General features: G+C 33.4%; 1 protein-coding gene across 3 annotated transcripts; it reads right to left on the minus strand.

Moving 5' to 3' along the window:
* Window positions 1-1,667: 1,667 nt before the first annotated feature.
* On the minus strand, window positions 1,668-22,142 carry LOC107944155 (protein translocase subunit SECA2, chloroplastic). 3 transcript variants are annotated; one of them, XM_041086110.1, is made up of 32 exons: window positions 21,806-22,142; window positions 21,558-21,692; window positions 21,406-21,475; window positions 21,253-21,317; window positions 20,981-21,101; window positions 20,566-20,657; window positions 20,329-20,391; window positions 20,114-20,178; window positions 19,949-20,036; window positions 19,678-19,743; window positions 19,427-19,542; window positions 19,028-19,118; window positions 18,555-18,638; window positions 18,360-18,452; window positions 18,172-18,267; window positions 17,978-18,063; window positions 17,736-17,814; window positions 17,470-17,583; window positions 17,292-17,387; window positions 17,160-17,223; window positions 16,744-17,033; window positions 15,597-15,652; window positions 6,193-6,310; window positions 6,001-6,081; window positions 5,541-5,620; window positions 4,138-4,192; window positions 3,992-4,061; window positions 3,685-3,874; window positions 3,471-3,594; window positions 3,061-3,135; window positions 2,802-2,989; window positions 1,668-2,261 (listed from the first exon to the last, which is right to left on the minus strand). In XM_041086110.1, exons 1-31 carry the CDS (start codon window positions 21,986-21,988, stop codon window positions 2,825-2,827), a joined length of 3,171 nt encoding a protein of 1,056 aa, XP_040942044.1. In that variant the 5' UTR covers window positions 21,989-22,142; the 3' UTR covers window positions 1,668-2,261; window positions 2,802-2,824. The 3 variants fall into 3 exon arrangements, with proteins under 3 accessions (XP_040942044.1, XP_040942035.1, XP_040942027.1); XM_041086101.1 differs by having other exon boundaries at window positions 1,668-2,142; window positions 20,329-20,394; XM_041086093.1 differs by having other exon boundaries at window positions 20,329-20,394.
* Between the last annotated feature and the right edge of the window lie 813 nt (window positions 22,143-22,955).

Here is a 22,955-nt window from a genome sequence, read left to right on the forward strand (position 1 = left end):
AAGGCAGCATTGTAGCCTTCAGTTATCTTATGCTAAACAAGTCAAAACTTTTTTTATTTTTGTGTTAAGATCAATATCACATGACCCCACACATGTACCAATCAATTTAAATCCATAAAGTTCTTTAATTTATCAAGTAATACTTCATCAATTCATCATAATACAATTACTTAATATCTCAACAATTTCATTTAAACTTATCTTACTTGTTAGCAATTTCATCACTAATAATAACTTCTTAGCATTACAACTCTTTTATAATAACTTCTTAGCGTTACAACTCTTTTATTATTTTCCTCCTCTCCATTACATATCTATATGTAATATCAATTATTCTTTCACTAATTATATATATATATATATTCTTAACAATGTTATTTTCTTGCGTAGTCACTAAATTATTTATACATTGGCCTATAGAATTCAAAATTAAAATCTACTTATTGCTTTTGAAACTAGACTCAATGAACTTTCTACTATAAAAATTTTAGAATTTTCACATAAGTCAATTAATACAATTTTTTTTCTTCATTTCTTCTTATGTTTAGTTGCTAGACAGCTCCAACCCTTCTCCACTAAAACTTATTAATCTTTCGATACATGATTCATATAATGTTTTCGTTTTAGACATACAAATTTCATCTCCTAAATATTTTGATAAAATTTTTTACTCTTTTTCAAAATCAAAATAAGAGAACCAAAATCAATCTAACCATGTCACACTTTTATTTATCTCATATTTTGCTATACAAAACTAATCTCAACAAGCTTTAATTTCATATTTGATTCAACTTTCTAAATTAAAATCTACAATTTTTGGTGAATTTTCAAAATTGAACTACTTACCATCTAGAAACTGTATTAATGAAAATATTTACTTTTCCATGATTCTTTGCAATTTTCAATTGGATGTAAATAATTATTATTCAATTTAGTCATAAATTCATAAGTTAGGAACATATTCATTTCTTTACCTTAACATTTCTAATAATACAAATCATCTCTTTTTCTCATAAAAATTTAATGTCTTTATATACAATGCATTGTAAAAACACTTTCCATCTCTACTATTTTGATGCTCCAATCATGCACAACGGCAATTTTCAATGTTGAGAAATACATGCACTAAATGGTGGTTTCCAACTCTGATTACAGCTCTAGGATTTGGACTTTTCGAGTTAAAACTTAAATTATTGATTCTGGATTAAATCCGTTTATCTTATTATTTAAATTGCTACTTAACATAAACAATTAACTTCAATTTCAAAAAGGACCATCTTTGCTCATTTTCTTTTAACCTACATAAAATCATTTTGCTCTTTCTTAAAATACAATCTGCGACATTATACAAGAAACTGTGCACTAACAAATGAGTAAACTCTAATTTTTGGACAAGCTAAATCCGATGGCCTTAAACCCGGTTCTACTGCTCAATACCTTAAAATGTATTATTTATATTTAATTCATACTGAAAAAAAATAGATCTTATGGTTCCGTATGCAAGGAACTGGTTTAAATACCATGTAACATACAGATGCAGCATGGAAATAGATCATTACAGTCTCTAATACATAGAAGTAGAATCAATAACATTGATTGACAACATACACACAGCAATAGTTTAGTATTATTAAGTCGTGCATTTGAAAACATCAACTGCCACAGTGTAAACTGAAATTAAGTCATTCAATTATTACTTCAATATGTTCCCAGTAAAAATAATATATATATAAATATATATATATATATATCAAATTTCCTTTCAGCGCAGCAAATGTAAAAAGTCCCATCATCTCAATTGTGTGCGCTAGTGTGTGTATATATGCACATATAAGCCAGAATGAACTTTGAAAACGTCAATGCCATTGTACAACTGATATACTCTTCATTGGAGATGAAATCTATGCTACAAGTGAAGTTTGCGTAGAAGGAAAAATTGCAGGATTATCTCAAAATCAGTGTGAAACTTGTTGGCCCAAACCACAGCTTTCTTGTATTGATAAAGCCACAGTAGAACACAGGGAACCTTGTTCCTTTGAACTAAAAAGAATATCCACAACCTTGTGGGCAGACATTGTGCTGATCCCATTGGTCACCTTGCCCATCAATGAAGAGTATTTCTTCTCAAAGCAGACTTAAGCACTTGCATTAAGAATTGAGAGTAAAAATGGAATAAGAAACATACGATACCCCAGTCAGAATGATACTACTTGATCTTTCTTGGGCATACCATTGATGAGGTTTCATCTAATGGCAGTTCACTGAAAAGACCAGCACAACAACTATATCAATCAAATGCAGTAGATACATTCCCAGAGGGTGTACATAATCAAATATCCACAGCCACCAGAAAGGAAAATGGTCTTATGACATGCTATGTCCCCATTCTCATTCTGAGAGAGAGAGAGAGAGAGAGAAAGAGATACGTATATATTTAATCTTTTTTGTATGGTTTTAGTTGAGAGCTTGAGATAGTTTGAGATAAGTGATAGGTTTGCTTTAAGCAACTTGTTGACAGAAAAAATGTAGTAAGAGTTGCTAATGTTTGGTAAGGACTTATGTAAAAAGTATGTTTTTTTAGTGTGTATATATGAATGAAGAGCTAAGTTAAACAAGCTATCCTAGCAGAAGAGGGTGATGTCAAAACCATTAGTGCATTCCAAAGAGAATAAAAATAGCTGGGCCTAAGACTCCAGTTTAGATGCTAAGATAACAAAAAACTATAACCTTGAAATAAAACCGAAAGAGTTGTAAAGCAAGCTCATCTAGGAATTAATAGACAAACATGTGAATAACCAAACCTTAGCTTGAGCAACATCAGCTTTCATGAAAAAAATAGCTCTTGGGATTCCATAGGTGATGACCAATATTGCAAGAGTGATTCTACAGTTAACCTTCGTGTTGCACTAAGCATTGAGATAAAAAATCGACACCCATCAATTTTATATTCTTCAAGAGGATTTCTGTGCCCAAAGCTTCTAACATTTACCTGTCAAAGACTGGCATAAGAATGCATCTATATTTGACAGTTGAAGATAACAACATTTTCAGATTAAATACCGCAGAACTCAGCCTATTCATGTTTACGAGATGATCCCTCCAGAAACAATCCAGAGTCTTGACAAGAACTGCTCTCTGAATTCCAATAAGAAGAAAATTAGCAGCAAAAAGGGGAGGAAATAGACAAGATCTTGGATGACATGTACGAGGCAGTAAAAGGATATTCTGAAAAATAAACAGATAATTAATAAAGTAGTTGAAATGGCTTCTCCAAACAACAATATATTTCACTTTATTAAAGCAAAACAAGTCAAACTCTAATACAGAATTACAGATATTAACTAGAATTTGGAAAGTGAAAAAAGTTAGGTCAAAGGAACACCAATCCTTGTTCCCACAATAACTGGCATAGGCTCAAGGCACGAATTTAAAAATTACCCAAATTATTGTTTACATGTAAAGCACCTGACCTCAATTTCTTTTATGTACGCATCATCATAGCCAGATTCTTGTACAATGTTCAAGTATGAAGCAATCAAGATATCCCCAAGGTATTTACGAAGAAGATTAGTTGTTGGCCGATACCTCCCATTCCTATAGTTAAAACACAAATGGCTATTATTCAGTATCAAAATAGTGTAGAACTAAACCAACTTAAAGATGCAGTATCATTATTCTACTAACTTCGTTGAATCATCAGAGCAAATAGCCAGCCATCGTTTCAGTGAAGAATTTTTTCTGCGGATTCCTCTGAAGCCATCTGGAGGTTTTGGCAAGTTTGGAAGGTGAAAATTGTCAACATCTACAGAATTTGATTCACGTAGCTGTTTAAGAGATTGGAATAAATCTTCCTCTGAGATCATCGCAAATGAGTCTGCAGAAATCCCATGACATAAGGAATTTTTTGATAGGTAGTAATCCTAATCCAATAAGTAATAAATATTCCAAAAAGATATAAAATAACTCAGGTGGTGCTTAGAAATAAGCTTACCATCCAATAGCTTCCCTCCAATATTGATGAACTCTTTCAAAAGCTTAGACAAACTCCAGTATCTTGGATGCTACATGATGAATTAGTGTGATTAGTCTAAAATGTTGAGCAGGAGTTGACGGCATCTGAAGAGAAACACTCAATACCTTCAGTGGATCAGCATTTCCAAAAACAATTTCATCTACAACTGCTTGCATGTACCTGTTAAACAACATTTCTATTTTAATGTTCAAAAGACAGATCAAAGCTAAATCTTTAAAAATAGTCAGATAGAAAGTACATTGACAAGCTGTATTCTGCCAGGCAACAAACTAATAATTGCCAGCGTGAGTTAGATATACATGTATAACATTTTACCGAACATCATGATACCACAGACACCTGTGTATAAAAAGAAATCTAGCGTGATACAACAAATAACAATTGATAAAATCTGACCAGCAGGAAAAGGTAGAAAGAAATATTAAAAAGCTATCACAATTATTCTCTACATGATATAACTGTTGTTTGTGATCAATTTATTTATAAATTCCTTGCTGGTATGGATTACTTAACATGCATTCTAGCTCCTGTGCCAACATAACTGAAATGAACTCTAATGACAGGGGAAAAAAGGGGGCAACCATGCAATTGAACCAGGAACGTCATTCTGCTCTGTTCTTTTCCTTTTTCATCTTTAAATTTTTTAGATGTATGACATACTCATACTGAACAACTTCCAAGTTACCTAGAATATCTGCCTTATCCTAGTCAAAATTGACTAAACACACCCTAAAAAGCAGTGAAGCACAATGAAACTATAATTTGAAGAACATATTGCCTGGTTTTACATGGCAATTTATGAAGGCTCTTTTCATCCCAAATAACCTATTTTCCAAAATTTGTACCTTAGAACTAGTTCAGATTCCAAGAAACACAACAGCAGGGTTGACTTGCTTTATATTGATCCAATCCAATCTAGGGCTAAGTTCGGTCGGTTCTGTCAGGTTTTTTGGACTTTTTTGAACCATCCATGACAATCCAGTCCGGTTCTTGGTTTTCCCATATTAATTTTGGGTTTTGAGCTTTTGAACTTTATTTTGACAAAATGGACTTTATGTTATGACTTGGGCATTATTTGTAAAGTTTCAAAGTCTTTTTCATAAATATTTCTAAAAAATAATTTTTCAAGTAAATAAAATATAATCAATAACTCTTATATGGTATCTTTTGAAAAACTTCTATATAGTATTTTAAGTTATTTTCACAATTTTAAATATAAAATATTTATTTTGTGCATCATAAAAAATTAAAATTAATTAAAAATTAAATAAAAGTAGAATCTGGTTCGGTTCTAACTGTTTCGAACTTGAGAAACCAAAAAATATCCAACATTACAGTTTGGATCAATTTTTGGTCTCTCAGTTTTTCTTGCTCGACCCTGCTACCACATATACGCTAAAAGGATAAATAAAAGAGAGCCAGGCACCGTTCATTGGCTGCAATTTGAACTTGGGAAATCTACTAGGCTAGGTCACACATACAAATCTAAGCATATTAGAATACTCACTGGAATATATGCTGTGAACAACTTTCATCATCACCCGTCAAAATCAATTGCCTGAGATCATAGACATGCTTTCTTTGAACCTGAGAAAAAAAGTCAAATAACTTAATGAGATAATTGATGGTTAGTCTTCTGTTTAAATTGAACATTCATGGATTTAGTTTCAGATTTAAGTTAACTCTTTCCTGGTTTATAAAATGAAGAATTCAAATGGAAATCAGTCACCGATATATCTAGTACAAAAGAGTATCAGTTAATGAAAAATAATGAACTAAATGTTGCAGTAACATCATTTCAAAGTACTTTGTCGATAATCCTTATCCAATTAAAAATCACACCAGAACCTACAAGATGGTCCTTTAAGAACTTCACCAACATATCTAGTCAAACTCTTATCAAGGCAAGATCATGTCAACTAGTTGGGCAAGATGTTCAAATATGGTTGTTGTTTCCAAGTGCATACCTCCAGAACTTCATCGAACTCAACCAGGCTCTTTCTTATGTTAAAGAAGTACTTCTCTGCATTGATTTGAAGAGCCAAAAGCTACAAATATGAAGTCATTGAAATCACTAATATGGAGAAGATGCTACCAACTTTTAAGGCTCTGAAATAGATAAGGTTTCTAGCTTTCAAATAGATGAGGTCAATGCATACCTGCTTTACAATTGCATCACCTTCAATAGGTATATCTTCATCATTTGTAATTTTCGAAATAAGCTTCACAGCCCACTCGGTATCAAAATTAAACTTTTGAAACATCTCATCTTGCAAGCTGTAACATCAATAAATAGAAAAGGTTATTCTAAATAATGCTAATTGTACCCATAAAAGACAAGAAGGATGCAAATAAAGAAGTCCATTATAGATAATTAAACAATTTAGAATTGAGAAGATAATGTAAATTCCAGTTACTCACTAAGTTCTCCAAAGGATTCACTTTATGGAAAGATAATAAGGGTGCACAATCATCAAATTCCCATCCCACAGTGTCTTTTGGTTATCAATAGAGCAATGCAAATTGTTGATATGTTGGTAGCTGTTGACATAATCTTATAATTCATGTGTAAAGATATTATACACCCTAATTATATGCTAGTCAATCCCTAAAATCTCTACACATCAATTATAATATTATATCAACAACTATCAACATATAAACACAAATCATATCCTCTTCATCAGACATCACAAGAGTAAAATCACTCACCGTATAATATATGTTAATGACATAGTAATGACGGGAGATGAAAAAGAAAAAATGACTCAGCTAAAGAAGCAATTGACTCAGGAATTTGAAATCAAGGATTGGGGAAAATTGCAATATTTCCTGAGAATTGAAGTTCCCAAATTGAGAAAATCTTTATCTCCTAGAGAAAATAGAGTCTAGATCTCTTGACAAAACAGGCATGATAGATTGCAAACAAGCAGAATCGCCTATTGAGAGCAAATCATCAGTTGCAAGAAGAGAGTCCTTGAATAAGGAGAGATATCAGAGACTGGCTGGACAACTATTTACCTTTAGCACACTAGACCAGATATAGCATACGTAGTTAGTTTGGTAAGCCAATTTAAGCATGATCCTCTAGAACTTCACATGCAAGCCGTTTTTCAGGTTCTACGCTACCTAAATCTGCCATAGTAAAGGGTCACCTTTTCTCCAAGCATGGTCATCTCTGTATTGAGGCTCTTTACAAATGCAGATTGAGCTAGTTCTCCAAATAATAGATCTACCTTTGGATATTACACATTTGTGTGAGGAAAACTGTTGAATATGTATATATTTTAAATTTATTTAGGTAGATAAATCTTATTTAGGTAGATAAGTTTTATTCATATTTTAGAAATATTTTATTTTATCTTTTAGTAGTTTATTAGAATAAGGGAACTATTTTTCCTTATATTTTAATAGTTTATTAGAATAAGGGAATTATTTTCCCAATTAGGATTAAGACTCTTTTCTCTATTTAAATTTAGTCCTTTAATTAATAAACATAGAACAGTTTTATTAAAAGCTCTCTTGAAAACTTTTATGGCATCTGAGCTAGGTTAAATCTCTAGTAACATCATGGTTAAAACAACATTTACTGGAGATAAGAGATCCAACAATCAAACAGAGGAAAAGAGTTCTACCTTTGAAACAACTACTGAGAGTACAATGACTCAAAGGACAAAGGCGTCTCACCTTTCTTTTCAGCTAACATCTCACAAGTTAAATGGCAAGAATTATCTGGATTGGTCGCCGTCCGTAAAATTAGCAATTGATGGGAGCGGCAAGCTAAGTCATTTAAATGGAGAAGTCAAGCAACCACAGGTGCGCGATCCAAAGATAGCCAGTGGAGGTTAGAAAATTCTATGATAATTGCGTGGCTTATTAATTCCATGGAAGCATCCATAGGTAAACCTTTTCTTTTTCTCCCAACTGCTAAACATGTTTGGGATGCCGTAAAATTAGCAATTGATGGGAGCGGCAAGCTAAGTCATTTAAATGAAGAAGTCAAGCAACCACAGGTGGGCGATCCAAAGATAGCCAGTGGAGGTTAGAAAATTCTATGATAATTGCGTGGCTTATTAATTCCATGGAAGCATCCATAGGTAAACTTTTTCTTTTTCTCCCAACTGCTAAACATGTTTGGGATGCTGTAAAAGACATCTATTCAAATTTAGAAAACGCTTTACAGATCTTTGAGTTAAAAATAAAACTTTAGAAAGTTAGGCAAGGGGAAAAGAAGTTACTTTTTATTATAACGAGATGATGACTCTTTGGCAAGAACTGGATCAGTGTTATAATGATGAATGGGAATGTCCCGAAGATGGTGTAAAAGCTATGAAAAAAGAAGAGAATGAACGAGCTTATTTGTTTCTGGCTGGTTTAAATAAAAAATTTGATGAAGTAAGATCTCGGATCTTAGAGAAAAAACCGCTTTCAAAATTTCGTGAGATTTTTTTTGAGGTTAGAAGAGAGGAGACAAGAAAAAAAGTAATGTTAAGGCCAGGATTTGAAGCTAATGATGATAATTCTACTCTTTTAACTACTAAAAATAATGATAGTGAAAAAAGGAAAAAACCTTGGTGCGATCACTGCAAAAGATATTGGGACATCGAGAAACGTGTTGGAAGCTCCATGAGAAACAGACAAATGGAAGAAAAAATAGTGGCAATGGTCGTGGTTCATAATCAGGGGATAGCAGTGCTTTCCAAACAATTAATGAAAATTATGAGGGTCAAAGTTCTCTGGAAAGGTCTCCATTCACTAAGGAACAATTAGAGCATCTACACAAACTTTTTCAATCACCACAATTTCGGATGAATTCTTCTATTCCTAACTCATCCAATAATCTTTCTTCCTCTTATGACCAATCAGGTACTGGTTTTTCTGTTTTTTTCAGTGTCAAGCCTTGTAAAACAAACACGTGGATCGTTGATTCTAGAGCTAGTGATCAAATGACTAGTAGTCATTTTCTTTTTACAACTTACACACCTTGAGCAGAAAACAAAAAGATCAAAGTAACAGATGGGTCCTTCTCAGCAATAGGCGAGTAAGGAGCTACTAAAATTTCGTCTTCCTTGGTTTTACATGATGTTTTACATGTGCCAAATCTAGTTTGTATCTCATATCGGTCAGTAAATTATCCCAATACTTGAATTTTCATGTTATATTTGACTCCTCTATGTGTAAATTTCAGGACAGTCTCGGGGAGGATGATTGGCAATGCTAAATAATTGTGGAATTTACTTTTTTGACGACGGCCATCTAAGTCAACCAACTACTACTTTATGTTTAAATTCTATTTCTTATTTTGATAAGGTTATGATTTGACATTATAGGCTTGAAGATCCTAATTGTTACTATTTAAGATATTTGTTACTTAATCTATTTAAAAATAAAAGTCCATATCACTGTGAATTTTGTGAACTAGCATTATAGTCACAATTTGATGTGAAAGTAGAAGTATTTCAGAGTGAATAATGGGGAATTTTTTCGTGACCAATTAGGTGTTTTCTTAATCCAACATGAAGTAGTCCACCAAAGTTCTTGTACAAATACACCACAACAAAATGGAATTGCAGAAAGAAAAAATCGACATCTTTTGAAAGTAACTAGAGCCTTGATGTTCATCAGTCAAGTACCACATTATCTTTAGGGCAAAGCCTTGTTAACAGCTACATATCTTATTAATAGAATGCCTGGTAAAACTCTTAACTATAGAACTGCTTTTCGTCTCTTTAAAGATAACTTTCCTAACTCTAAATTGATCACAGATTTATCCATCCGAGTTTTTGGGTGTAGTGTTTTTGTTCATCTTCACAACTAAGGTAAACTAGATCTTAGAGGAAAAAATGTGTCTTTGTTGGCTATGCTTCTAATAAAAAGGGTTACAAATGTTATGATTGAATTGATAAGAAGATTATTGTTACCATGAATGTCACATTTGTTAAAACGCAATCTTATTTTAATTCTAATCTTCAGGGAATGAATTATAGTAAGAAAAATTCTATAATTGATCAAAAAAAGACTAAGAATATACAACATAGGGATTGTAATAATGGGGAAGGCGAATTTATGATTAACACAGAAATTAATAGTGTTAACGCTAATAAAAAGGAGTATGAAGGTGTAGAGTCTGATCATGAGAATAAAAAACAAACAAAGGAGTTAATTGTTTACTCAAGAAGAAATCGAAATTAAGAAAATGGAATCTACTAGATTTATCACCAAGAATCCGACCCGCAAAATCTTGTTAAAAGTCCAGGTAAAGCTCATAATCCAGCTAATGAATTTTCTTATTTAGATATTCCAATTGCTAAGAGAAAAGGTGTTAGAAATATTGTCAAATATCCCATGTCTAACTCTGTATCCTATAAAGCCTTATCTTCGACATTCTCAGCCTTTGTTTCGTGTCTTAATACTGTAAAAATGCCCAAAAATGTGAAAGATGCTTTACAAGTTCCTAAGTGAAAGGAGGCTATTTTAGAAGGCTATTTTAGAGGAGATGTGCACTCTTGAAAAAACAGGTACATGGGAAATAATAGAATTACCTGTAGGGAAAAAAATAGTGGGCTATAAATGAGTGTTCACAACCAAATTCAAACCAAATGGATCTTTAAATAGATAAAAAGCTCGGTTAGTGGCTAAAGGGTACACTCAAACATACGAGATAGCTTATCTTGAAACATTTGCTTTAGTAGCCAAATTAAATTCCGTTAAGAGTTCTTTTATCAATTGCTGTTAATCTTGATTGGTCTTTACAACAGCTAGATGTGAAGAATGTTTTCCTAAATGGGAAACTTGAATAAAAAGTTTACATGGATCCTCCTCCAAGTTTTGAAGAAAAATTTGGAACTCGAGTATGTAAACTCAAGAAATCTTTTTATGGTCTAAAGCAGTGTCCTCGAGTTTGGTTTGAAAGGTTCAATCAAGTTATTAAAAGACAAGGTTACTCACAAGGGCAAGCTGATCACACAATGTTCTATCAACATTCACAAAAAGGTAGAATAGCAGTTATTATAGTTTATCTCGATGATATCATTCTTACAAGAGATGATGTGGATGAAATAAGGCATCTCAAGGAGCATCTAGCATTAGAGTTTGAGATCAAAGACTTGGGTCCTTAGAAATACATTCTTGGAATGGAAGTTGCTCGATCAAAGAAGGGTATTGTAGTCTTTCAGAAAATACGTGACTGATCTTTTAAAAGAGGCTGGGATGAGTGGTTGCCACCTAGCTGACACACTAATTGATCCAACTGTAAAAATCGAAAATAAATAAGGTCGATTAATTGATAAATGGCAATACCAAAGATTAGTTGGTAAGTTAATTTACTTATCACATATAAAGGCCAAACATAGCTATTGCAGTGAGCTTAGTGAGTCAATTTATGCATTCCCCAATGGAGGAACATGAAGAAGCAGTGTTTTGGATTCTAAGATACTTGAATAATTCACCCGGAATGGGCTTATTCTTCATGAAACCCGAACAAAGAGGAATTGAAGTTTATACAGATGCAAATTAGGCAAGCTCAATAACAGATTGAAGAACTACATCAGAATACTGTACATTTGTTTAGGAAAACCTTATGACTTGGTGAAGTAAAAAACAAAGTGTTGTAGCAAATAGTGCAGAGGCTGATTTAGTTCAATGGCTCAAGGAATTTGTGAAATGATATGATTAAAAAAAATTATGGAAGAGCTGAGGAAACCAATAACTTCACCAATGAAGTTGTACTGTGATAGCAAAGCTGCCATTAGTATTGCTCACAACCCAATCCAGCATGACAAAACTAAACATGTTAAGATTGATACACTTTATCAAGGAAAAGATTGAAGAAGGCCAAGTTTGCACTTCGTTTGTTCCTTCAAAATAACAGATTGCTGACATACTCACCAAAGGGCTCTCTAAAACAAGCTTTGATTTTCTTGTAAGCAAGTTGGGCATAATTGATATATATGCACCAACTTGAGGAAGGGTGTTGAAATATGTACATATTTTACAATTATGTAGGTAGAGAAACCTTATTTAGGTATATAAGTTTTATTCATATTCTAAAAATATTTTATTTTATCTTTTAGTAGTTTATTAGAATAAGGGAACTATTTTCCCTTATGTTTTAGTAGTTTATTAGAATAAGGAAATTATTTTCCCAATTAGGATTAGGACTCTTTCTCTATTTAAGTTCAGTTCTTTAGTTAATAAAAATAGAACAGTTTTATTAAAAACTCTCCTGAAAACTTTCAAAACCTAGTCACTTGGAGAAGAAAGATGCAATGTGTAGCTGCTCGATCAAGTGCGGAAGCAGAGTACAAGGTTATGGCTCAAGGTGTCTATGAGCTTTTGTGGCTGTGAAAGGTATTCAAATAACTAAATTTGCCAAAAAAAGACGAATTATCCTTAGATTATGACAACAAGACATTAGCAAGGGTGAGCAAAATTCGATTCGATTCGAAAAAATCAAAAAAAATTTTAAATTTCGAGTTAATCGAATCGAATTATTCGAATTATTCGAGTCAACTCAATTAAGAAATTTCGGATTTCGAGTTCGAGTTTGAGTCGAGTTAAATTTTTATAATTCAAATAACAGATTAGTATAAAACCCTTTTGGTCCCTATAAATTTTGAAAATGAGCAAATTGGTCTCTCTTAACAAAAATTACAAAAAAAAAAATCAAAATAATTTTAAAAAATTGAAAATAATTTTTAAAATTCAAAATATTTATAAAAATTCTAAAATATGTATTTTTAAAAAAATTATAAATTTTAAAAAAAATCTAAAAAATATATAAAAAAAAGTTGAAATTTTCAAATTTTAAAAATTTTATAAAATAATAATTTTGGAATCTAAATAAGTGATTAATGATTCAAGTTTATCATACTAAAATATCTTTATTATTATACTTTAAAAAAGTTTTCAAATACATATGGTTTCAAATTTATGTACTCTAACATGGAAATAGTTATATTGTAACAAGATTTTAATTTGATATTATTAATTTTTCTAATTTAACTCGAACAATTTCACTCGATTCGACCAAACGCTCACACTTAATTCGAGTTATTCAAAAATCCAAATAAGAAATGGCAAAACTACGTTGTTTTGATAAATGTTCACCTTATCTAAAGTTAAAAGTCAAAACTATCAAGTTAAAAGGCAAAACTACATTGTTTTAATAAATTTTTACTCGGTAGTCTTACTTTCCTTCCCGAATCGCCCCACTTTCCCTTTTTTCTTTACTCAAAATTAATCTAAAAGCTTGTAGTTCGTCTACAAGTTAAATAATCGGTCCATGTAAACGTAACATTAAGTATAAATAATAAGATTCGTTAACTCAACTCAACTCGATTCAACTCAATTCAAAAAAAAAATCAAATTGAGTTTAGTTGCTAGAATAAGATTCGTCAACTCGACTAACTCAAAATTTTTTGACTCGATTCGACTTGACTCGATCGAATACTCACCTCTAGCCATCAACATAGCGCAAAATCTATTGCAACATGATCAAACCAAACACATTGAAATTGATCAACACTTCATTAAAGAAAAGCTAACTACTAGATTCTTTTAACTTATTGCATTTGACATTCGACAAGCAAGTAGTTGACTTTTTCACCAAAGGACTTGGCAATAAGATCTATTTTGGATTATAAGCTGAGCATGTGCAATATTTATGCACCAACTTAAGGGAGAGTGTCAACTAATTGACAACTAACAATATAATTGGCAATGTATATAGCTGATCTCTAAGGCTTTAATTAGATTCAATTAGCTTATGTTTAAGGATTTTAGTCATTACTAATTTCATTCTCTTCCTATTTTGTGTGTATAAATAGCTATGTAACTTACTCACTGAAATCAACAAGACAGAAATTCTTCTCATATTCTTCTTTTCTGATGCCCTTTCTCTGCTTTTAACACTTTTGACTCCAATTGAGCTAATTTAGTTTATGATAATAAAAAAACCGACTACTGGTTTTGTGGTTTTTCTTGGGCTTCATGAAAGCTGCGAGCTAGAGATCGCTCTTCTACTAAGTAGAGTATTGTGCCTTGGCTTGTGTTACTCCTAAAATTCTTTGGCTTCAACCTATGTTTCATGAAATTATTTCTCCTCTTCATCAGTCTCCTCAATTGTTTACGATTTGGCTGCTACTTATTTAATAGCCAATCATGTTTTTCACTCATGTACAAAGCATAAGGAGACAATCTTTCATTTTTGCAAGATAAAGACCCTTGATGTTTGATATATTAGCTCTCATAAACAGATTGTTGATGTTTTGACCAAGCCCTTGCTTAAGTCTTGGCTTTAAGTCCTTGGAAAGAAGTTGATCGTGCGATTCCCTCACTCAACTTGAGGAGTGTGCGAGATAATAATATAATGTAAATAGGGCTCCTATGTAGATAGACTTTGTAAATAGGATTTCTTATGTAGATGGACTTCTCCTATCTTGTTCAATTTACCCTAGTCACTTATTCTTTTCTACGTGCATGTGTGTGTATATATACATAACCTTATTGTTAATAATAATAGGTGAGCCCAATATTATCTTTTAAAAAGGCCATCAACAAGAGTGATGGTGGCTATTACATGAGAATCCAACTAACCCAAGAAATCATAATCAAATTATTGTCACATACTATTCATGTATCTCTCAAGTGATTACCTCATTTTCATATACATGGTGCACAATTTTCCCTCTATTAGTTATTACCCACTCTGAAATCAACCCTTCAACCGCTATTCCCATTGGGCACAAGAACAAACATTTCAGAGATAAGGCTTTTTCCTTGATATGTCATATTTCCAGTTGACCGCGTGAACCATATTACACCACACGTGCATTTTGTAACCATGTGGTGAATAAGATCCATGAAAATACAATAGCCCCCATTATCCAATGATGCCTTCTTCGATCTCCACCTCCCTTTTTGGCACAAACATCTTTCACTATGTTGCATCTTTTACAGAAGCATATTACACCTCTTCAACTCACTTGTACAAATTACTTTTAGTGCATTTCCTGCATTTTATGCTCAATTAATGCAACGCAAGTGCAATTTGGTTTTCAGATCCACTCATTTCTAATCTTATTTTTTTCACTTCTACCACTACCTTGGCTAACAACAACAAAAAATAAAGAAATCTCTCTAACCATTAACAATTAGTAGTCCAGGGAACGTTAGAGCAGAAGTTTCACCTCAAAGCATCAGTAGGCCAAAAGAAGACCTAAAATAGTGGGTCAAGGCTATGAATAGAACTACACTAGCTCATAACAAGATACAAGAGGTTGAACTGGTACTGACCTAAGTTACAGATCTAGGCCATTAACTGCTGAGAAAATCTCTTCCAATACTGAACTTATTTTTTTTTTCCTAATTTCATACCAGATTGTCTTGTATCTAAATCAGAATGGATTGGAAGGGCAGATATTTGCATGATGGAAAAGAAATTCATTTAACCAATCCCTAGTAACTGGGCAACACTAGCCCAGTTAACTTTCTTTTTTAAATTTTTTTGCCACAAAAGTCATTTTAGTCTTAAATATTCAAATAAATAATAATTGAACACTACCTCACCATAAACCGTGTAGATCCAGGATCCCCTTGCCTTCCTGCTCGACCACGAAGCTGTAAAAAACCATCATCATTGTTATGTTAAAAATTAGAGCCATGTTTAAAATGCAATAAATAGAAAAGAAATAAAAGATACTTTTTAGTTCTCTCTACCCACAGCCCCCCAAAAAAAAACCAAAATAGAACAAAAGATGGCCCAACATGAACAAGGTTAACATTATTGCTTTTCATGTAATATTTTAACACCACATATTATGCTGCTGGAAGTACATGCTCTCAAGAGTAACATGAAGTGATTCTCAAAAGAGGGGAAAAGAGTATGTTCATTGACTAGTCAGACCATCAAATTTTAGATAGTTCACTGCATCCCAAAGTTTCCAATTTCAAACAATTTGTCAACTGACAATGAGTCTTTAATGAATTGGGCATAATTAGATCTCATAGAATAAAGCTTATGGCTCCAACATATACATGCACGTTTATACATGTATAATAATAGTCCGTATCTTGTAATTTACATGTTACATTTGTGAACAAAAACATCACTGAACTGAAAATTTCAGCCTTCTCTGGCATTTGCATATACAGTTACATCTAGATTTCAATCTTCCTAGAGAAATATAATTGTTTGGCATGGCACATATGAAGTCAAACTATCATCAAAGTGAATCATGGGGAATACAAGGTGCATTTTGAAAGTACATGAAATATAATGACCATGGTACTGTATAGATAAAGTTTTACTCCACAGTAAATGCTTGCAGCATTTGACCAACAAAACAATATGTTGAGTGATTCAGCAGAAAGAAAGAAAATCATAAGGGATGACCGACAAATAAGTTGTACTCAATCTAGCAAAGCATCTAACCAATACTTTTATCTGGATCAGCTGATGCAAATGATCAAAGGGAACTACCATATTGATCCTTAGGAAATCAAGTTTCTAAATTGGATACTTTGTCACTTTGTTATGGAAGTTTGAGTCTCCATCTTCCAATAGCAAAAATTGATGCAATTTTCTTAAAGCAAGATACTTCAGAAATGTCTATCAAAAAGAAGATAATTCAGAAATGCTAACTAAATAATGGTTTAGAACTTTAGATGTAGCATAATTACTCAAATCTTTTCTGCATTTAATCACTTACCTGATTATCTATTCTACGGGATTCATGCAAAGATGTACCAATCACATGAAGCCCCCCAAGCCTTTTCACTTCAGAACCTTCTTTGGTGCAGTGTACTTCACAATCTTTAAGAACAGATAAATAAGTAATCGCAATATAAGGGCCAAGAGGGTACATCTCAGACTGTTCATCAATAAGCTTCTGCAGCTCTTTCAAAGGCTTTAACTGACTCATTTCCACAGATTCTGAAATGATAGATTTTGCCTCCTCATGTGTCCAGCTCTTTCCTTCACTTTTGCCAACAAATTTTGCTGTTTGATTCACATTGAAAGGAAGAGTGGTATCAGAATAATTAAATAAATATTCCAACATCACTACAAAGAATGTATATTACACAGAAAAATCAAGCTATACAGAAAGTTTTAAGAATCACAAACCCATTAAAGCAGACTTAGCTAGCAAAGCCATTGATGATGGGCCAACCTTTACCTTTGAAAACACCTACGCCAAAAATCTCGGAGAATTAAAGATTTATTTCTTACCAACTAACAGCGACAAGAAAGAATTACCTTTCTTGAAATTGACATGTCACTGACTTCAATACTAGGAGCTTCTCTCGTCAGAAATGAAAGCAAGCTGTCCTCTATAATTTCTCTCGCTAGCATCTTGATATGGCACAAGAAGTGGTGTAATGTCATTTCCTTATGTATTTCGCATAAAAGAAAAAGACTTCACAACCACACTTACTTTGGGATTTCCCCCAAGAATAATGTCAGTTCCTCTGCCAGCCATATTGGTAGAAATGGTTATAGCATATTTTCTCCCAGCTTGAGCAATAATTTCAGCTTCCCTTGCTGCATACTGATAGAATAGAGGGAAAAAAGAAAATTGCTGGTGAACGAAGCTTGCATAAACATAAAAGGTAAAATGATTGATGCCAAGGAAGAACCCTGCACATACGGTAAACTGTTCATCCAACTGCAAGGTATCATTGAATTAAAACAATAACAAACCTTGGGACGAGCATTCAGGACACTGTGAGGGATATTTCTCTCCTGCAGCAGATCTGACAGGTGTTCAGAATTCTCAACACTGCATCAAGAAGGTGATAGATCATATCGAAGGATGTTCTTGTTTTTGAACACTCTTAACAGATAAAATTTGACCAATTGTTGAACTTTCTATACAATAGCAAGAATAAAAAATAAGAAAAGAGGAAAGGATATATCACAATGACGGCTGCTAGAGAATTTACCTAGTGGTCCCAACTAAAACTGGACGCCCTTGTCTAAACATGTATTCCACTTCTTGACTAACATATTCCCATTTCCCTCGAGCAGTCTTAGAAGAATTGACAAACCAAAAACAACAATAAAAAAAATAGTAACAAACTAATATTAAAAAAATATAAACACTATTAAGAAAACACTCAAGTATTAAATGTCCTACGGCAAACGCTTGTATGGGTAAATCTTTACGAATATTTGGAAGATTTGTGGGCACTTCAATAACGGGCATCTGGAACATTTTCAAGAATTCCCTCTCCTACAAACAACAAGTTTGCATTCTTTTTTGAGTTGCATTAAAAAAGTAGAAATGGCCAAATATAGCACATGAAATCCACTTATCATCCATACTTCTGTTTTTGCAGTCCCGGTCATTCCAGAGAGCTTGGGATAGAGCTTAAATAGAGACTGATAAGTGATTTGAGCCACCACAACTGAATCAGCCTAACAAATATAGAAAATTTACAATTTTGAATGAGAAAGTTATAATTTTTATACTTGATATGGCTCAAGATGAAGTTAAGAACTTTCAGATATCATATCTACCTGAATCTTCAAACCTTCTTTTGCTTCTACAGCCTGGTGAATCCCTTCAGACCATCTCCGTTTTTCTTCAACTCTGCCTGTCAGCTGCAGATTCTCATAACTGTTTAATTGCCATCACAAGGAAAAAGAAATACTGCTAAACATACAAACACCAAAAGCAACAATTTTTACTTTTTCCGAAGCTTTAGCCTTGAACATAAAAAACAACATGATAAGGTTCTACCTCAAGTAAGGGTTAATGAAATCAAATGTATTTTCGACATAAAGAAATCATTAACTTTGCTCCTAAGAATGTTTGTGATGGATATATAGACATGATTAAAGTATCAACTGAATCAATTCTAAAATTTTGATTTGTCTTTAGTGGCTAGCTAAACAGTTTGCAGGAACCAGTAATTACATCCAAACATGGTCAATGGAGACGTGGTGCTGCAACAAAGAGACTGAAACATCAAAAAACACTACATAAAAACCTCGTTGATAATGAGAGCTTTCCCATTTCTGACAATGTATTGGACATCCCGCCGATAAAATTCTTTAGCTTTCAAAGCATTCATCACAAATCTGCAACAACATAAATTTTAACATCAAATAATTTGTGGATTGGATCACATTCAACCACTAGAGAACCAAGTATCAAGGTAGAGAGAGAGTGTGCTAATATACAACAAAGGAAAGAAAGATATCAGATTGAAGTTGGTCAAACATTTTCTTTTGGGGCCTTTTATGTTTTAAAAGTAACATAAGTTAGTTAACTTGAAACAATAGTTTGAGAAGTTGCTAAAAAGGAAACAGATATTCAGAACAAAAGGTGTAGTACAAATTGCTTATCCCGAGAATAAGTACAAAAGAAAAAAGGCCAACAATTTCACCTAGCCCAGGGATCATTTTCATCCCATAGATCATTTGTTTCAAGAGCCAACTCAGCAAGTGCAATTCCTTCCTCAGTCAACTCCACTGAATTATCTTTAAGCTCAATGTTATAATGCTGTTACCAGAATTTACATGGAAACTACTTTAGCCGTAAACTGTGTGTAAAATAACAGTACAAAATTACATTGGCAGCTTGATGGCAACAAATAATATGGTTTAACGAAAGATGAAGACAACCAACTGAACTCACCAGACCCCTCATTAGCAGCTCAGCTACTTTAGCAGCAACAGGATATCGCGCATCATCTTTACTAGCCTGGAACACAATAGAGAAGAGGCAACAGGCTATTACAAGCTATTTCTACAGCTCTCAATGTCCTCCCAACATTTCCAAAAATTTTCAGAGGCAATCAGTTAAACAGTTTAAAATAGGTTTCAGTAATTTTGTGAATCAAAATATTTAGTATTATTCGTGGAATCAGAAAACAGTTAATAAAGGAAGAAAGATTAGTTTATATTACCTCACCACTTATTAACAAAGGATTTCTTCCTTCATCAATCAGAACAGAATCAACTTCATCAACAATTGCGAAATGAAATGGTTTTGGCCTGTTTTCGTAAGTCTATCACTAGTAGTCCATTAAAAAAAATCAAAGACCAAATTGAAATAGCGCTCTGGGACATACCATCTCATCACAAGTTGATCACTGTTTCCAGCAAGATTATCTCGGAGATAATCAAAACCTAGTTCCTAAAAAATGTTCAGAAATAATGGTATGAGAAACATGATATATGGCATAGCATGGCATGGGAAGGGAAGGAAAAAAGATGGGCTGCAGGGAAAAAAAATGCATCAGCAGTAGTCACATTCAATTGTACCAACCAAATTAGGAACACTTACCGAATTGTTGGTGTACGTAATATCACATTGGTAGTTGATTCTCCTCTCTTCTGCTGTCATCCCCTTCTATATATGCAATCAAAACAGGCAAAAACTATTACAATTAGAAGTATATAAGTATGTAAACAGTTACTCAGATCTGCTTCTCATGCATAAAGAAAATAAATTGTTCAGTGGTTGACTCTCCGCAAGAATGACACAAGTTTAACAACATTCTGCAACTTAGTAGACAAATACCTGAATAAGCCCAACTGAAAGACCTAAGGAGCGATGAACACGACCCATCCACTCAGCATCACGTTGAGCAAGATAATCATTCACAGTTACCACTGTTAACAACAAAAGCAACGATGTCAAATTAACACATTACCATTTGATTAAAAAGAACATTAAAAGAGTAAAAAGTTGTGACCCAAAAATCCTGCAACAAAAGGGAATTCAAAGGACTGCTGAGAATCTAGTTAGAGGTAAACCAGATGAAAAAGTTGTCCCTTTTTTAAATATTTTATTAGATCCTTATATCTCCAATATCTGACATACACACAAACCTGTGAGCCTCATAGTCAAACTTTTAGAATATCAACAGAAACAATAAAGAATAACATCTTTAGATTAATTTCTTTTCCAAAAAGAGGAAGAATGCAGAGCATACCATGGACACCATCACCAGCAAGTGCATTAAGATATGCAGCTAATGTGGAGACCAATGTTTTTCCCTCCCCTGTCTTCATCTCCGCAATAGACCCATCATGAAGCACCGCTCCACCAATAATCTACCAGTAAAAGATCTTTAGATTAATACCTGACTTCAAAATGAATTTTAAAAAGAAAAGATACCTGTATACAGTGATGTAATCAAAGATAAATGACCGCACAGTCATACATGCTTTGGTCTTTAATCTTTATACATAAAATGATCAATACCTGCACATCAAAATGGCGCATGCCAAGTTTCCTTTTTGCAGCTTCACGAACCACAGCAAATGCCTCTATATAACAATCAATAAAAGAAGCATTAATTGTCATACAAATTTCATAAATCAACCCTCTGAAACAGAAGCATTAATAAAGACTAACCAGCTTGAATATCCGAAACAGCCTCTCCTTGGTTCAACCGTTTCTTAAACTCGGAAGTTTTAGCAGCCAACTACAACAAACAAGCTTAGTCCATTATCCCAATGACCCAAACAAAGCAAGCCAAGTACTTGATTCTAAACAACCCAACCAACCTGCTCATCAGATAGCCTCTGAATTTCTGGCTCGAGTGCATTAACAGAGTCGACAAGACGATAATAGTCCCGAACAACCCAGTAGTTTAAGCCAGTAAAATCACTCAAAGTCTTCTTAAAACAACCCACCTTCTCCTGAAACAAAACAAAGGGGGGCGTCAAAAGTGAACAGAAGCAACTCTGCAGAAACATAAAATCAAACAGTTGGTCAGCAATTGGGAATGGTGAAAAATGACGCAGAAGAGCACCTTGAGAGATGCAGCTATAGGCGGTTGTACATTAAAACGATGTCGTTGAAGGTTGGGAAAAGAAGGGAAAGACGAAGGGAAGAAGAAAGGAGAATTGGGTTTTGCAGAGGGGAGGGTTTTAAGTTGAGTGCGGGGTTTGGGGGTGAGGAAAGGAGCGTTGAGAAGAGAAAGCGCAGTGACCATTTGAGTTTCAGCTGAAGTTGCCGTTGGCTTCCCCTATGAATTTTAAAGATGATAGCAGTTGTCTAGAGCATGCCCTTTCTGGCAATTGCAGGTTTTGGGCTCTCGGCTTTCCTTCCAGTGGCGAGTACTTTCGTGTATTTGCTGGGTTTTAGGAAAGAACCAAGTGTTCGTGCATCTTAATTAATTAGGTAAAATGCTGCCATTAGTCCCGTTATTATATTTAAGTTTCAAATTTATTCCCTATACTCTAATTTGATCAATTTACTCTCTATATCTTTTCCAAAATTTAAAATTTTAATGTTGAGTGTGGTCCTAAACAATAGCAATTAAATCTATTAGATCAAATATTATCTCTCTCATATTATAAGTGAGTTATGAATTTAATATATGCTCTCTAATTTATCATTTTTAGTTCTTATAAATTTTGAAATTTCAATCTAATAATCATTAATCCATAAACTAAAATAACTTTTATGAATTTTATGTAAAAATAAAAAAACTAACATGGCATTATACTATAGAGACTAAGTATCAATATTGACAAAATAAAATTCATTTACACCCTGTTCAATCAAAGTATTTCTGCTGGTGCAACACAACCTTTTTCTCCAAAGTCTTGGGAATCTTACTGCTTGAAATTTTGTGGCCAAGGTAGTCATTTCTCTCGTCGGGGCGGTGATCCAGGGCTTGCCTACCGGTGTGTCTGGTTTGGTGTTGGTTCGTAACCCAGCTTTCAAGCATTCATGTAATCAAGTCTTGGATGGTCACAATGCAATTGATCATCCTATGTTGCCGAAGGGCTCCCTCCCCAAGACAAACTAGGTATGAGTTTTAGGGATTCAATGTTAAATAAGAGTTGTGCTCCCAAGCTTTCGTGGGTTGATGTATTAGGATCTGACTTTGATCATGGGAGTTGGGAAGAAAATGAAGGCTTGAGTTGGCCTTCGTTAAAGATCATTGAACAAGA

This window comes from Gossypium hirsutum, chromosome A02 (genome assembly GCF_007990345.1).
Source record: "Gossypium hirsutum isolate 1008001.06 chromosome A02, Gossypium_hirsutum_v2.1, whole genome shotgun sequence".
Taxonomy (NCBI): Eukaryota; Viridiplantae; Streptophyta; class Magnoliopsida; order Malvales; family Malvaceae; genus Gossypium; species Gossypium hirsutum.